Genomic DNA, 17,593 nt, shown 5'->3' with positions numbered 1-17,593 from the left:
CGAGCGCGGGGATGCTGCGGGCTGCGCCGGGTAGTACTGCACCTTCCCCGGGGAGGAGGAGTCCGAGGAGTGGGAGTGGGGTAAACGCTTCGCTTTCTGCCGCAGCCACCAAACGGCCGTCGGGGCTGGGGCATCTCCCCGCGATCTCCCCACCGCTGGGTGGGTGGCAGCCCCCGCTCTTTTCCCTGCCCTCCCTGTCGCCTTTGTATGGTGGCATCCCGTCAGGTGGCGCAGGGACCGGCCCGGCGGTCCTCCGAGATCGCCACCCGGCCGGCCTCACCTCTCCGAGGCTGTGCGCTCCTCGGCGGTCCCGCAGCCCGCGCCGGGTCGCCGCTGTCCGCCTCTCGTGTTCGCGCTCCGTGTGAAAGCGAGGCGGTCGGATTTCCGCTGGTTTGCTGTCTCTGTTTCTCCGCAGCCGCCTGTTCCAAAGCACTATTGTCTCATTACGAACGAGCTCGCCCTCCCCAGCCTCTGTGTTAGAGTGAGTGCAGGAAAGGCCCTGCTTTACGGTTTATAAAGATAATTTGTATCAGCGCTGTCGAGTCACTTACTGGATTAATCACCTCCGACCTGACTGCACTCTGCAGCGCTTCTACAGCGTTGCATTTTCCTAACAACTGCTCTTGCTAGATGAGTCCAAAGCTCAGACAAGCAGAAGCGTGTCTATGGCTACCTAATAAATACCAGCAATAAAAATTTCAAAGGTTCACCTGTCCCCGTCCTGATACCTGCCTGCCCCCAGACATGCCAATGCAGTGATCAGAACAGATACCTGTACCTTGTGCAGCTGCTGGCAGGAGTCAAGAGCCAGGAAGGTTTGTGAGGATACTGAAACAGGTGTGGCAAAGGATACTCGAAGAAGTGTGACAAGAGCCATGGGTATGCTCACAATGCAGGCATTCTGAATAAGGATGTTATTTTCAGTCACTCTGCGGGGCAGAAGTGGACTTGAGTTTGTTTTCTTTGCATTTTAAGTTCCTCCTTCGAGGAAAATCTGCCTACGTGGAAAACTTTTGCCCTATTACTTCACCAGGCATGCACATTTATCTGTGTCCAAGTGTATTTCAATCCTAAACATCATGGAGCCTACACTGTGCTGCAGTGGCAGCCCCTCATCATGTGCCTGGGACAGTGAAAAAACAGACAGTGTGCTTGAAAGCAGAGATGAGTTGCTCTGATCAGGAACTTGCTTCTCCACTTGGTGCCTGCACACACCTGACAGAATAGAAATGGAGTCCCAAGGGATGGGAAGGAAACACATCTGACAACTTAAGCATCCTGATGGAGGCCCTGGCTTTCCCCCATCCCATTCCTGAAGCAACAATCTTTCAGACTTCCTCTGGGCTTCTGGGCTTTTGATCTTTAGAATTCATCTCCTTCCCAGCTGGTAAGTCTGGGAAGAAGGGCAAGTGCTCTTCCTTGCTCTGGGCACATGATGTGCCACCACTGCCCTCTTACTTCTGACCGCAGCAGGAAAATTGCAAATAAAGCTAGCAGCGGCAAAGAAATAGGAAGGAAGTGTTTTCCAACTGTATCATTTTACTGACATAGTTGATTTAAATCATACTGTTGCTGAGGCAGATTTCTGCCCATACAGGAGCAAAAACCATTGGCCAGGGCTGTGGCATGAGACACAACACGCCTAAGGAGAGCCCTATGTCAAACATTGCATTTTTCTGTCATACCGGTACCAGGGCCTCAATATCCTCTGAATAAAGAATTTCTTCCTAACATCTAATCTAAATCTCCCCTCTTCTAGTTAAAAGCCATTCCCCTTGTCATATCACTATTAAACCACGTAAAAAGTCAATCCACCCCCTGCTTGTAAGCTCCCCTCAGGTACAGGAAGGCAATGAGGTCTCCTCTGAGCCTTCTCCACGCTAAACAAGCCCAACTCCCTCAATCTTTCTTCATATGAGAGGTGCTTCAGCCCTCTGATCATCTTTGTGACCCTCCTCTGGACTCACTCCAACAGCTCCGAATCATTCTCAGTTAAGGCTAATTTGAACACTGCTCCTTTCTTACAGAATCTGGTCATGCTAGACATCTTGCATGTCCCACAGCACACAGAGTGGAGAAGTTAATAAGTACCATGAGTTCCTCTATCTTCTGAAGGTTCTGGCCTCCTTTCCTTTTCGCAACCTCAGTCACAGGATTGCAAAAACATCAGTTTGCAGGGGGTACTGGGGGTTCCCTGGAGTCCAGCTTTCCACTTGGGCCAGGTCTTGCCACCACACAATCAACACAGACGTGGCTTTGTCTAGCTGAATCACCAGTCAGAATTTTTTCAGCTCTGTTTCTCCATTACTTTCCTTAGGATGCTGTTTTCCTTGCCCCGAGGATCCAGGTTGTTTTAATCCTGCCTAATGTCAAATTTCATAAAGCTCATAAAACATTTCAGGGACTTGAGCCAGCGAGAGTGGATTAGAAACACGTGCAGGAGGAACTGCATGCTCATTATTATTTTGTTCTCTACTGAATGAAGCAAGAAGCAGATCCTGAAGCTCACTGTGCAAAAGCAGCTTTGAGAACAATAGAGACAGCAACATTAGTCATTGTGCATGTGAGTGAGGACTACTTCCTAGCTCTTCTTTTCCAAAAGGAGATATCAATAAACCATTTTAAAAAACACACTCTGTACAGATGCATACAGATGTGCTGAATTGACTGCATCTTCAAATCCGTCACCTTAGGCACAGAAAGACTTTTCAGCTTGTCTTTTCCACCCTGAGAGCAAATTGTGTCAAAGCTGGTGCTGACTGGCATCCCCTAATTAGTTAAAGTGCTGCTCACCTTGGGGAAGTTGGCTTTTGAAAGGCGTGAAGATTGCGTAGAAGAAATCTGACTTTGTCAAGTTTTGTTAATCATTTAGTCCATTATCTGAATATATAGTAGCACTAAATCCTTAGCTGGTTAAAGATAAGAGAAAATTGAAGCAAATCTAGGAGGAAAGGAAATTAATACTTAACTAGTGTGCTGCATTCGTATATGATGGCTGACAGAAAGATTGGCTAAACAGTAGGATCACTAGAACTGTGTGTTATCTGCGTAAAGCAGATAGACAGAGATAAAATATCTGAAGTCTGCAAGTATCTAGGGGCTTTAAATAACCATTCCACTCCTTTAGAAGTTAAAAAGTTAACATCATAGGCGTGCTCAGATATTTACAGCTCCAACTCACTGCTGTTAGCAAGGCTACAGAGAACAAAGGGTAAGCATAAGATGTACAGTGCAAATGTAGAGAGGCACTTTTTTCTCTTCCACTCTAGAAAAATGATGAGAGGGATATAAGACAGGTATGGAGAGTAAAAATGGTAAGGCCTCATGAGAAGGGTAGAAATAGCAACCTAGATCAGGGATACCTCTTAGATAAGCTGTATAACAGCTATTAGGTTGGTAAGCTTTGGGAGCTTGCTGAGAATGGAAGCCCTGTGTCCTCTCTAAAGATGCAAATATGGAGAGATGCCAGTTACGACTGCCCCATGCTCTTACACTTTTAGGACAAGGCCAGGGACTGCAGCCAACCAGGATGCAAAGTGGTACTAAGCAGAGGTGCACACTTCTCCCAAATTCAGCGTAAGTCCCGGGGCAGGACTCTCTCAAGCTCAGTTCCCATTGCCACCTGCACATCAGGCATGGTCTCTCAGTAGTTCTGCTTCCCATTTGAGTGCTTCAGAGCTCACAGGAGGTTAACAGGATTACAGTGTGTTTTATCTGTCCAACCTCAGATTTCCAGAGGTCAGCTTTGTCCCCAGGCATTAATGTTGACACACACAGTGTTACATAGGCATTTCAACTCCTTCCTCAGGAGCAAAGTCCGGACTGCCCCACTACCCATTCCAAAAAAAAACTGCTTAATATTTAAAAATATACAGGATCTGAGACACTAGCATTTGCTGTGGCTGCACTGAACAGATTCAGTAGGTGCTGTACACTCATAGGCACAGTGTCCCCAGAGGACCTTATAAAACAGCAGGATATGATAACAACATGACAGTAAACAGCCTGTATGCTGGAGCAGGAGAGACAAGAAACTAGCTCTGGTAGATTCCTAACTTCTGCCTTCTTTTGCATTTTTCTAGATGTCCAAGCATGCTGTATGACAGAGAACTACTGCATCACATCCTTCCAACACAGGACATCACACCATATTAGATGGCAGAAAAGGCAGAGAACAAAAACTCAGAGATTACAGCTGGTCTGAATGTCATGTCCTACTATGTCCCATATTAACGTCAATACTTATTTCGTTCAGTAGAGACACTGCCTGGTATTTGTCTTTGCTAGATCATCTCATGGTGTTTTTGATAGTGCCATTCTCATCTCCAGACCTGATTTTCTCTCCTACTTGGAAATTGCTATGTAAGGGGGTTGACTAATGAATGCAAAAGGGACAGAGGGAGCCCAGAGCTACCACTGACAGCTGCGTGCCCTAGGGCAGGAGATGGCAATTTTAGAGAGGCAGGGAAAGTAAATAATTATAATAGGAAATCTAAGATTAGTCTGAATAGAGAGTAAATGAGAGTTTCGGTGTGGAACATGAGGAGTCATAGGTGTCTATGGCACTGAATTTAACAGCTCATCAAGGGCACATAAGGGCTTCTCCAGGCATTTAGACTGGGAGATAAATAACAATCCATAAATTTTAGTGACTCACATAGAATCAGAGAATAGAGTTGGAAGGGACTCATATGGATAACTGAGTCCTATTCCTGGCTCCACAGTGGACCACATAAAAATCAGAGCACATGACTGAGAGCAGTGTCCCGATGCTGCTTGAACTTCAGCAAGCTCAGTGACTCAGGGAACCTGTTCCAGTGCCCAAGCATTCTCTCAGTGAAGAACCCTTTCTTAACACCCACCTGACCTTCCCCTGACCCAGCTCCATGCTGTCCCCTCAGGCCCTGTTGCAGCAACCAGAGAGCAGAGATCCCCTCTGCCTCCTCCATGAGGAGCTGCAGCCACCACGAGGGCTCCCCTCAGCCTCCTCTGCTCTGAGCTGAACAGACCAAGGGACTTCAGCCACTCCCCACATACTTTGCCCCCCAGACCCTTCCCCATCTTCGTAGCCCTCCTTTGAGCTCTCTGATAGTTTTATGTCATTCTCGTGTTGTGGCACGCTGACCTGCACCCAGTGCTGGAGGTGAGACCACACAGCACAAAGCAGGGCAGAATAACTCCTTTCCTCGCCTTATGGCATGCTGGGCCTAGTGCACCCCAGGGCCTGGGTGGCCCTTCTTACTGCCTACGCACACTGCTGGTTTATGTTCAACTTGCTGTTTGTCAGAACCTCCACATCCCTTTCAGTGGGGCTGCTCTTCAGTGCAGTCTCATCCCCCATGTATGTATAGCCAGGGTTGCCCCTTTCCAGGTGCAGAACCCAGCATGTGCTCTTGTTAAACTTTATGCAGTTGGTGACTGCCCAACTCTCTAATTTCTCTAGATGTCTCTGCAAGGCTTCTTCAGTCTTGGCAAAGTCAGCAGCTCTTCACAGCTTAGTATACTCAGCAAACATAGGAGGAATGGGATGAGAAACTGAACACTATAATCTCTCAAAAGGTTATGAAAAAACACGTGCAGAACCAACCCTTGGTCACTTATCTATGAAGTCAGGCAACATGATGATTCAACTCTGTCATCAGTAAGGAGCCCTGGCTATACCACCTTAGCACAGGTCTTGGTGCCCAAATGCTAATCAGTCTGTTTGGACAAACATAACAAGGCTGGCAAATCAGAGCTGGAAAGGCCTTTAACAAAGCATGTGCAGCAGATAGAGGAGGTGGTTAAGGCTGCTTTTTCAGTGTTGTACTGTGTACTTCCCCTCCACCTTTAATGCTCGTGGGAAGTCTAGAGGTAGGGTGGAAGCCATAAGCACTGTTTACCCCTTCTAAAGAAACCCCCTGTCACACACCTCAATGTGATGTAGTGAGCAGTTGAGACTCTGGTGCTCTGTGATTTCAGCTAGTTGCTGCCTTTGACTCCATATTGCTATGATGGAGAACATAGGCTGGTGGAATGGCCTCTTCTGGGCCTGTATGGGATAACTCCTTTTGTGACTTTTTGATAAAACCTTTGTATTCCTGCAAGGATTCAGAAAGAATGCCCAATCCCATTCATGTAACAATTGTCTATTCCATAGGAATCTAAGGAAAAGCTCTGCCCTTTTGTCTGCAAAAACCGTTGTGGACAATTCCAGATGCCGCTTTGTTTGAGGAACTCTAGACATGTCTGAACAGCTGAATTGGCTTGACACATTAGAGCAATATGTGTTCACACCCATGTGTAGTTTCTGTGTCTCTGAAAGAAAACATTTGCTGCTATTTCTGGTGCCTGTTCACAAGAGGGGAGCCTGAAAATAATGACAGCCAGCAAAAATGATCATTTGGGATAGTTTCTCAGCCCTTTCCTCAGGGCTGAATTTAACAGCTCATCTGGACACAGACCGGTTGGTCTCAGGTTCCTCAGCCTCGCTGGTTGCTCTGCCAAGCTGTTTCTCAGGCTCCTGGGCCTCTTGGGCATACAGAAGTGAGCATGCCAGCTGAGTAGGACTGCTGTCCTCAGGGGATGGCAGCGGTCAGGATGCAGCGCCAGGCAGAGCTGCTGGAGGATGCCCTGCACTGTAGGGCCCTGTCATGATGCCAGGCACTCAGGCTCTCCTGGTGACTTGCTGCAGCATGTCCTCATGAAGCAGGGCTCTGAAGCATGAGCTGAGGTCAGAGGCTTGTCACCAGACACCACACTGCGTTATCAGTGTGACATTGGCATTGCTTCTTGAAAAGCAGGGTGCGGCCTGAGCTCACCACTCCCATGGGCTGGCACCCTCCAGTTGCCTGCTGCTGCACTCTGCATACATATGACTGGCTGGTGGCTACATCTGACATTTCCCACTTCTGATCCCAGGCCACCAGCCTGGTCAGCTCCTCAGGCACTGTGTCCTGCAAAAGTCCTCTGAAAAATCTGCCATGTTTCTTTTAATACACCCCTTTGTATCCACTGAAATTCCTCCTCTGTGGAACGTTCTCCCGGTACAGGGCTTCTTGCTTTTGCATGTGGAGGAGTTTACGTGGGTTTGTTATCAGCTGGCTTATCACACAATGATAGTTTCTCACTTCCCTTTTCCCTAGTTTCTAATAAACTGTATGACTGAGTACTATTGGTTTATCAACTCCCACTACTAACTGCTTGTAGAAGAGGCAGAAGGTCAAGAAATCAGCACTGATGCTGACACTAGCTCTTATTGAGAATCTTTTCATTTGTGAAAAACTTATTTTGTGAAAAATCCTTGTTATAAAAAAGAGCAAAGCCTGTGCTAATCCTATATAAAAGTAGTAGAGAGGATAAACAAGCATAACCAGCCTGAGAAGGGCAGTTTGTAAGAAATGTGTGTGAGAGAATATCTAGCATCATAAAGTGTTGGAAACTTTGTGTTCTGCTTCTTTTTGCCATAGAAGTATTTTTTTCTGAGTTTGTCCTCAGTAAAATAAACAGGTTCTTTCTACCGACCTCCTGTTAGAACAGCAAAGGACAGTTCTCAGGTGTGAGGGGCTGGTAGTGGTGCTAGCTGACATCTGCTGAAACACTGAACATGTGTCATAAAGCGTCTCCAAAAGTTTGGCTGTGTTTGTCAGGTTCAGTGGATTTAAATGTGCCAGGTTAGACCTGTTCACTGATGAGACAAATGCATCTTGAGGGATACACTGAGAAGATATTTCAGGAGATTTTCATGCTCACAACCCATACTGGATGGGGCAGCTTCTTGCAGGTGACTCACGCCCAGTTTCAGACATCTGTAGCCTGCCCCTCCCAGTCCAACGCTGTGAGTCTCCCCACACCACACAAGTGCTGTGGCAGTATGGCTATGACACTGCTTTTTCTCCCAGCTGTCTCAGTGAGCTCTTTAACGACCCCAGCACGCAGCAATTTTCTTTAAGGCAGGGGCTTCCTGTCAGACACTTCAGCCAGTGTCCAAATTGGAAGAAAATACAGCTCTGCTCCCATTGTTGAGGAAAAAGCACTTTACTTCCCCCATGAGATACGAATTATCTAAATAACACCAGTTGCTGCCAGGAGGCCTTACAACATCCATCTGAAAACAGCACTTGCATAAACTTACCGTTCAGTGTATTTATGTTGTTTCTCAACCAGCTTGAACACACAATTGAGTACTATACACAATTATACACAAACAATTGCTGGAGACAAGTAATTGCCTTGCTAACTCTAGGCCACATTGTTTACATGACAGCACGTCACAGCACAGACGAGACAGTTGCATGCAGAGGTACAAGCAAGAGAGAAGACAATGCAGGCATAGGCGTTACTGGTCACAGAAGTTGTTTCACACTTAGTGATACTGGCACAACTGAAATCACAGCATGTGGCATAGGGGGTGGTCTTTCTGAGAAAACACCAGGTGAGAGGGGAAGGAGCTCTAGCTGAAACCCAGGAGACCTCTGCAGCCTGTGTTTCTTATCTGATCCCAGCTAGAGCCGGGCAGAAGCTCTACTCAGAGTGTGGAGACTCTATACTGAGAAAGATGGCTTCCCAGGGTTCGCTTCCCAGGGTTCAGGCATGAACAAACTTCGCCATGCAACATGACCACTTTGCTCCTCTAGTAGCCTACTGCCCTAAATAGCAGCCTGTGTTACCTGTGACCTGCCTGCAGCTGATTGTTCCTCTTGTGTCGGTTCTGAGCCCAGCTGCTGCACCACTGTCCTTTTGCCTCTCCTGCTTTCCCTGATGCAGGGCATCTCTGTGCAGGAAGGATGGCCGGACAGAGGCTAGCTCCTTGTGTGCAGTGACAGCAGGGCCATGTGCTGCTCTGCAGTGCCTGAAGCATCTCTGCCGCAGCAGGCAAGGCACAGGATGGGAACTGAAACAGTGTCAACAAAGAGGGCTTGTGCCACCTTTTCCACTGGACAGAATGAAGCAGAATGAATCCTTGTGTGAGATCTAAGGCTTTATAAAGCAAGGCCTCGCCTTCCTGCTCTGGGCAGCACCTTGTTCCAGGATCCTGTTTAACCCACAGCAGTTGTGAGGAGCTGAGCCTCAGCCAGCAACACATTTTCCACCATCTCTCCTCTCCACAGATTTCAAAAGAGAGGTTTGTAATTTTGTTTTTGTAGCTAAGCCTCAGTAACAATGGTCTGCTATTGAGCCAGGATCTCTAACAGGGTCTTTCCAAATGATTTAACAGAAGAACTTATGTACTTCTTGACATGCAGAGCATTAAACATTTTCACCTGCAGGCCATAACATGCTTCAGTTCTCACACTGGTAATGGGCTGCGTGTACAAGTCAAGTCTGCCAGAAGCACGCAGTTTCTTTTCTGGATTATAATTTAGCATATGGATTTTTTTACGAAAATTTTAATTTAAGTTCTCAGATCCCTGACATAAGCCATTTTCTCCTGCATAAGATAATAGTTTCAGTGGTGTGAGTAGAGGGAAATAAGCAACATTATTGTTCTGAGTTCAGCTGGAAAAGCCAAAGGCAGAGAGCTTATGCTCAATTCTGAATTCAGTAAAACTTTGAGGCAAGAACCATGGCAGTATCTCACAGAGAAGTCTTGTCCCAGCAGAAGCAGCTGATGGGAAACCAAGATGCAAGAACCTGCAGATCCTAGCTGAAGTCTAAGCTCCCTGTGGGCTGTGTGACAGGGTCTCACAGCTCCTGCTGGGACCTTGCAACTGAACGACCCTCTTCTTCAGTTTTGTCAACACTATCCTGTAGCTGTGACAGCTCTAGAGTCTGGCCTATGCAGGGCAGGGCTGATCCAGTGTTAGAAACTCTGAAGTCTGTTCCTTGGCATTCAGACCTCAGAATATCAGTAACAGCTGCTTCTTCAATTTCGGATCTCCTCCTAGTACACTGGGAGTAAACTCTCATTTTAATTATTTTGACTGAGGTGTTTATATCCTATTTTTTTCCAACATTTGAATCTTTGGTAACCAAAGAGGGTTACCAAAATGTTCTGGATGCAAATTACAACAGAACAAAGTTAGTGGTAACCACATAGACACAACTATTTTCTCCTTTCTGTCTCACACTAATGATTATATTCTGCTCTGTTAACATTACCTCAACTTTTCCTCACAATTGAGAATTCAGGCATGTGTTTGTGGGGAACAACTTGCAATTTCCCATTCTGGATCCAAGTACTTCCAGAGCTCTGAGGCCTTTACATCTTGGGAAAATATAGGTAAAAGCACTTTGAATTGTCTTGTTCAGAGACAGAAACCTAATGCAATACCTGGTTCCAAATTTCTAACTAGTCCAGAGACACAGAGGCCAGAAGTTCTAGGTCTGTGACATCACACATCACTACACTGGAAAAGAGCAGTCCCAGTTTTTCACATCACCAGTCTGGCAACAGCCTTGCGTTCAGCTCTTCTGACTATTCTAACAGCGGGAAGAACAACTGACAGTGACATAGTACTGCAGAAGCCAGACAGGGAACACTGGGCTGTTTGCTAGAAGCACTCATCAGACTGTGACTGGATGTTCTTGGGTGCCTGAGACCCTGACACACTTGACCTGAGCAAGATTGGGCAGATCCTATTCTGAGAAGAGACGCAACTTGGGTTATTTCCCTGTACGTATTCCACTCCCCAGTCTTCTGCTGCTTCTTTCCCCAGCTGGTCTAGGCTCTGGGAGGGCAGTTCTTCCTGACTGGATTCTTCCTCCTGTTAACCAGAATAAAGAGTGACCTGCATTGTTAGAAATACAAGATGTCAAGCAACACTTAAGAAGAGAGACAAGGTGTCCATGATGCTTACATAATATTTTTCCGTATTCTTCTAGAAACTAGTACAAGCCCATCAGTCTGTTAAAAATCCAATACACTGTTGCAATGCTTTGATGAATATAGATTCAAGCAATGAACAGATGAAGAGAGCACCATCCCTTTCTGCCCTTTACAAGAATGTTGACAGGAATCCTGTGCCACTGCTCTTGAACAGAAATGATTAGATCATGCAAAATGATAACCCTGACAACTTCTGTCTTGCATCAATGGGGATTTGAAAAGAAAAGGTGCTAATATGTCCATTCATGCAGCAGGGTTGGTCACCAACCCTGAAGCTAGTTCAAATGTATGGTGGAAGGCTACCAACCTTCCTACTGTTATCCAGTGGCTTGCCCATCAAATCCTTCACTCTCAGCTTGTTTCTCTCCAGCACTTCTAGCTTGCTTACTACTGCATCAATCTTGGAGCCAATGCTGTGTATGGACTGTTCCAGATGCAGCACACGTTGCAGGAGTCTGGGGAAGACAGGGCATTTGCAACTTTTTTCTTGTTATGAACACTAGGATTTGCAAGAGCTATCTCAAGGACAACAGGCTAGATCTCAAACAGGAATGAATACTCCACATCAGAGATTGTGATTCATACTCAGTGAACACAGAATTCCCTCCATAGTCAAACCACAATGTAATCCCAATGTTAATATTGCATCTGTCTCTTTTAATATAGCCCTATGTGAATTGCTCAGTATTAGTAGAAGAATCAGGATCTCCTGATTCTCTGCAGTGTTTATCCCATACTATTCTTAAGGAAGAAACAGCCATGTTATTCTCAAACCTGGAGGATGATGGACAGTTAGGCTATAAACCAAGGATATTTATTACCCAGAACCTTCTGTAAAAGTATCAACTTTCCCTAGCCATGTTTTCCAGGCTAACTTCTGATACAAAACATGACAGCGTATTGTCTGTGGCCATCCAATAACTGCAGAGGTTATTCAAGAGGCAGAAAGCAATATTTCCTCAGTCTGATTTTTTACAGAAATGAGCAAAACACATTACAAGAAATGACCTGATTCTTTCCTGACCTGCTCATTCATGTGTGTGAAAGAGAAAAAGGTACCAGATCTTATTGCAACTGCTCAACACCAGTGCAAACAGTTACATCAGGGAGAAAAACAGCAGGGATCAGACCCTTGTTTATAGAGAGATTAAACTACTGCCAGCACCAACATACACTTGGAACTCTTCTTTGGAGACCCAACTGGCCTTATTGGCATGGTTATTCTTTGCTTCCATGTAGGACAGATTCGCATCCAAGTTGTTGCTACCATAGGATTTCCCTAAATTTTCAATTTCTGTATTCAGAGCAACCTGGAAGACAGATAAAGAAACTGTTGAGAAGTTGGATATTAACTGTGTCAGATTCAATATAACACACAGATTCACAAGTAGGTCATGAACTCAGCTGCTGTTCAGACAGAGTTGGTGCTGTACTCTGCCTGCTTATTTTATATCACAAATCCAAAGACTCCTGAGGCCATTCTGGAGTGATCTCTACTGATGAGAAGAACTTCATTCTTCGCCTGTTGTTTTTTTTTCTTTTTTTTTTTTTTGTTGTTTGTTTGTTGTTTTTGTTTTTTTGTGTTTTTTTTTTTTTTACCCTTTTTGCCTCTAGGTCATGCTTCATTTGCTGTTGCTCCTCTTCATCAAGGATGCGGTTGCCATCTTTGTCAAATCTGGAGAAGGCTGCTGTGATCTCATGTTCTTCATGGCCCAGTCTGGAAGAACAAAAAGGTAAAGCTCAAGGCACCAGATTACATGAGCACTAACAGCACAGGAGCACCCCTTTTGAAATGAATGTATTGCTGCCTCCTGCCAACGAGGATTTTAAATATACCACTTTTGAGGGAGACAGCAACACAACTCCATTTAGATCATGAGATTAAACATGTGAGAAACTGTGATAACTCTTTTTTGTGCATCTTTTATTGCTCTAATCTGACTTAATTGCTCTCCAGGCCTTGAACACCACAGAGTTTAAATTACAAGTGTGACTGAGAGAAGAGGATAAACAGGCATCCCACAAGCTGACTCACTCACTCCTTCAAGCTTTTCTTGAAGTCCTCAAAGCCCAGTTCTTTTGTTCCATTCTGCAGTGCTTTCTGCACATCAGAAATCCGTTCCTTTTTCAGCTTCAACCTCATAAGCGTCCGGTTGTAGCTCTGTTAACAAAGAGGTAAATAAGTTCAGAACAGTGAAAAATAAGTAAGGGTGTACAGTGCAATATGGGCGAACAGACGCTGATTAGTGCAAGACTTTCAGTTTTAAAGAAGCACAGATACAATGCTACAGACTATGTCTCATTTATAAACTAGAGTCACCACTTCAAAGCAGCAGCAACACACGACCTCCATGAAAAAGCTTGCCATGTGCTTTTCTCCTCCCAAGCCTCACTTTACCCAAGCTCCCAGTCATAAACTGCTTAAGACATTGTCTCAAATATCATTCTTTACAGAATACTGGTCCTACAGCATAGACAGTAGAGAACTTTCAGGACCATTTTTGGAATTCGTCCATGGGAAATCCAGAAGTAACCCACCAGATTCACACTATTGTAAAATGCTAAGATCAGCAAAGTAGAACCTGCCATTTCATTTGCTGTTGATCAAACAGCACTGTATAAAGGACTGAAGGAGCTTTGTGTATATATATATTGTCTAGGGAAGAAAAGTTGTTGAGAAACTTTTCTGGCATACTTAAGTAACAATATTCCCTCAACTCTTGCTTTCTCATCCTCCCATTGCCTAAGTATCTGGGAACTTGATCTATCTTTGAAGGGAACTATGACTCCTGTTGCTGTTCTGCATATCAGTAAGGTGGATCTGGAGCTGGCAATCAGTTTTTTCATAGTAAATTCAACACAGGTCAGGAACTCCAAGAAAATGTTTCAGGATTTGGCTAGGAAGTAACACAGTTTTTGCTATTCATCACCTGCTTCAAGATGTCTGAAAGCTGCAGCTCATCCTTCTGGCTTGAAAGTTCCTCCTTGACTTCTGAGTAAGTATCATTGATGATAGCCAGAAACATGTTCTAGAGAAATAGGAAAAAAAAGAGTTGAATTAGCCTGAGACACTTCACCCACCCCAACAGGTGAGGAAGCAAGATACCAACATAGCTGTGCAGGGCTCAGTTAAACAGGTAGCTGTTCTCACACGGGGCATACCTTAAGCAAAGGGAAGGACTGGGGAGGAAAGCTGATAGCTAAAGCAGTGGCCTAAGATACATTTGTTCTCAGCTCAGACACCATCTCCGGTAGCCTCTCCTACAATATCTTAAGCTACATTCACATTCTTGATAGTATTTAATTTAATGAACATCCCTCTGCATCCATTACCTAGGAAGTCAGAGAGGGGGGGATTGAGGATCTCTCAAACACTGCTGTCAAACAGAGGCAAGGAGGCCTTTCTTGCTTACCAGGAGCACAAAGAAAACAAAGAACACGTAGGTGACGAAATAAACAGGCCCAAGGACTCTGTTGGCATTGTCAATGGAATTGTAGTCAAAGTCACCAAGAATTATCCGAAATTGGGTGAAGCTGGAGGAGAGGAAGAACACAAGGTCACACATAGGCATATACATTTACCTTACCTCCTAAAGACAGTCCTGAGAAGAACTCTAAACTTGCCTGCAGCCAAGATGGTCCAAAGCAGGGTCCAAGACCCTGAGAGAGGGACCATTTCTTATAGTCTCCCTGAAAGCAGAACCTGGATGCCAGAGGTCTACGAGCATAGGCTGAAAACCACTGCTATACCATATAACTCCCACATATTGCCCTAGAGTGCATGTGAGCTGAAGGATTGTCTGAGACCAGCATTCTTAACCTGCTTCATTGACAGTCTCTTCTGTGGGTGCTCATCTACTCACTGTTCATCCCCTATCTAAGATGTCCTGACGGAATCTGTGAGGCTTCTCTGGAAACTGACCACTGAAACAACCCTGGTAAATAGACACATGCAGACAGACATACTGCAATTAGGAGGAAAAAACAGGGGGGGCATAGCAGGGAGGCATGCAGAAAGAAAGACACACAGGTGGTGTGCAGGGAAAAGAATCTTGAGATCTTGCAGCCTGTCTGAGGAGTCCAAAGCTGCATTTGGGATTCTTTTAGTCTACTTGAGAGAGTTTGGAATGTTTTTCAGGTCTGAGAGAGAAGAATACAGTATTGCTTCCTCTTCTTTGATTTAATTTGTTTCCATTCAGTAATGTTGAAATGTTTCTCTTTGGCAATAAGTATCTTTTTATTTCTTTTATTTCTTTTGCTTTGAAAAATGTTTACTTCATCCTCTTTAGACTACTATTTGACTTAGGAAACATCCTGCTGAGTGTGTTAAAATAAACATATTAGGACTACCAACTTTCAGAAAGACCTGTTATTTTGAAGCAGATATGCCATGATATTAAAATCAGATATAAACTATATAAAATATTATGTATTTTAAAGGCAGTTACCAAATATCAGTTACTCTATCATATTTAATATAGAGAGTATTTCTAACATTATGTTTTATATCAAACAAATTAATAAACAGAAGTAGTTTCTGACTTTTTCCTGTTTCTGTGCTTAAAGTTATCATACTGACTTAATGCATTACTTCCAGTCTTCCCTTCTGAAGCCCTGAAGCAAGAAATAATATTCTTACTGAATCTTCCTTTACATTAAAATACACCATCTGAGGAAAAATGAGAAATTTTTCAAGTAGCTGTTGTGCAGACACTGAAACGATGTGATCAGTGGCTCTATTTGGAAGCCACAGCATTTCATAGCACCAGAGCTTCTGTTTGGACCTCTTCTTAGAGAAATAACATTGGTTTTACCTCAAAACACCTATTTGGGGAATTTATTTCCTACCACCAGAATTACAGAGAAGTTGAACATAAGTAGACCAAAAGCTACCTGCTGCTGTATAAAACCAGAAATTTGTTAAGGACTCAGCAGCAGACAGCACCATTCTGTTACCTCAGTGGCCCCACAGGAGATCGGAAATGACAGATTGATGAGGAGAGCAGTAACTACACTGTTCACTATCAGCTGAGCTGTAATGCTTTTCTGCAGAATTGTTCTAAGTTATGCTGCATGCCAAGTGCTGTTGCTGTACCTAACAATACCATATCAAGTGAAAGATGTCTATGTTATAGACAAACAAAACTGCTCACTAAACTGTCAGGCTGGGATTTCTATTGAATCAAAAGGCTGTGAAGAGTCTCAAAGCATCAGCTTGCTCACATTGCTGCTGTTAAACACTAGACAATCAAATCTGTTACCTTCAATTTTCTCACCGTGTTCCTCTGTCCACAGGACATTACAAATGTGGGCCTATGAGCCACTTTTTAGCTATTGCAGTTTTAGTACATGAGAAATAACAGGTGTCCTACTGACAATCATATTTGCAGTTGGGAATAGGTTGGAAAGCAGTTAAAATTCTTTAGACAACAGCTGACAACAATGAAAACTTAGTTATGGCCAATACACTTACATGCATTTAACAAAGGTACTGAAGTTTTCCACTTGTGTCCCAAAAAGAAGGTAACCCAACTGGGCATAAGCAAAGAAGACAATAAAGAACATAATGGCAAAGCCCAAGATGTCCTTGGCACAACGTGCCAACGTGGAGGACAGCTGAGTCATTGTTTTGTTAAAGCTAATATACTTGAATATCTGCAAGAAGAAAAAAAAGTAGGGACAAAGTTAGGTCAAACCACCAGCAAAGTCAGTCTCTCTCCTTCATGTATATGCTTACTAAAGCACCGAGGAGACAACCAAGCTGGGGGAATAGTGGCCTAGAATTCAGGATGTTTTGCCCCAGACATGCTACCGCTTTCCTATGAGGTGATAAACATATGAATTTCCTCCCTGCGGCAAATGAAAATATAAAGAGGAACCGCTATAAGGATAAACATCTCAACCATAGCGAGGATCCCTAAGTACAGCATAGCCTTTCATCACACCAAGATGCTTTCGTTGACGTGGGGGATGCCTATTAACAGATAAGTAACCTCCAGTTGTTGGGTAGCGATAGTGAAAACAACACATGATGGACAAAATTGTACTGTATTCAGCATTTATTTTTTTTTTTTAAAGTCTTTTACGCAACTTATTTGCTCATTTCCCTGTTTATCTCCACATAACTGGACTCAGAACGTAAGGTGAAAAGCTGTCTGGATTAATTATGAAATTGAGCTTATGTCACTTAGAGAAATAATTCCCTGTTTTATAACTGTTAGCCTCGTTCACTCAGATGAAAGAATGAATCCCTAGGCTATCTAGAGGAAGAGGTCTGAGTCTGAAGCCCCGGCACTTCCCTTACAATACCTTGATCCAGGCAAAGAATAAGTTGACTGCATTCATATTGTTGTACTGAGTCTGCCAGAATGCTAGGAACTCAAAGTCCGCGTAGGTTTCAGGATGTTTCAGCAGCTCCCCCAACAGTCTGTTCACCTCTATGGTACGAAAGATGTGAAATCCAATAGCAACAATGGAGAGCTGTAAAAATGAAGGATCTGCAGTGACTAGAGAAGTTAACGTGCCACAGAATTCCTTAGTATCACAATTCATAACTGAAGTCTATGTAAACAAGACTCTAATGCCCTGGATTACCTTACACCCTTACTTCACAGCCTCTGAAGCATGATTAAGAATTTTCTTCTAATACCTGACAGAAGAACATTTGACTATTTTGTTGGTCCATTTTTCTATAAGAGCAAAATATGTGCCAGCTCTTACCTAGATGAGTTTCTTCTTTCTTTCATTAGTTCTGTCTCTTGTACCCCTCAGCCAAAGGAGAAGAAA

The 17,593-nt window shown here is 44.2% G+C and overlaps 2 protein-coding genes across 7 annotated transcripts in view; both read right to left on the bottom strand.

The window, feature by feature from the left end:
• Positions 1–892, bottom strand: part of ABCG2 (ATP binding cassette subfamily G member 2 (Junior blood group)) — an 18,148-nt gene extending 17,256 nt beyond the window's left edge. Inside the window, exons 1-2 of one of the 5 annotated variants that reach the window (XM_010714443.3) lie at positions 779–865; positions 281–419 (exon numbers count right to left, since the gene is read on the bottom strand). Coding sequence is in view for 1 of the 5 variants with exons in the window: in XM_019617611.2 (XP_019473156.1) it covers positions 779–877 (99 nt within the window). In the remaining 4 variants the exon portion in view is untranslated. The other 4 variants (XM_010714444.3, XM_010714442.3, XM_019617611.2 and 1 more) reach the window with 4 other exon arrangements.
• A 7,863-nt stretch (positions 893–8,755) lies between these two features.
• Positions 8,756–17,593, bottom strand: part of PKD2L1 (polycystin 2 like 1, transient receptor potential cation channel) — a 20,159-nt gene continuing 11,321 nt past the window's right edge. For both annotated transcript variants that reach the window (XM_031554429.1, XM_019617610.1), the window contains 9 exons: positions 17,117–17,287; positions 16,281–16,462; positions 14,221–14,341; positions 13,738–13,836; positions 12,847–12,968; positions 12,407–12,524; positions 11,981–12,117; positions 11,115–11,262; positions 8,756–10,685 (listed from right to left, as the gene is read on the bottom strand). In XM_031554429.1, coding sequence (XP_031410289.1) covers positions 10,473–10,685; positions 11,115–11,262; positions 11,981–12,117; positions 12,407–12,524; positions 12,847–12,968; positions 13,738–13,836; positions 14,221–14,341; positions 16,281–16,462; positions 17,117–17,287 — 1,311 coding nt within the window. In that variant the 3' untranslated portion in view covers positions 8,756–10,472. The remainder of the gene's footprint in view (positions 10,686–11,114; positions 11,263–11,980; positions 12,118–12,406; positions 12,525–12,846; positions 12,969–13,737; positions 13,837–14,220; positions 14,342–16,280; positions 16,463–17,116; positions 17,288–17,593) is intronic.

This window comes from Meleagris gallopavo, chromosome 8 (assembly GCF_000146605.3).
Source record: "Meleagris gallopavo isolate NT-WF06-2002-E0010 breed Aviagen turkey brand Nicholas breeding stock chromosome 8, Turkey_5.1, whole genome shotgun sequence".
In the NCBI taxonomy this organism is placed as follows: Eukaryota; Metazoa; Chordata; class Aves; order Galliformes; family Phasianidae; genus Meleagris; species Meleagris gallopavo.
The sequence above is the reverse complement of the archived record's forward strand: the minus strand, read 5'-3'. Positions and strand labels throughout refer to the sequence as shown.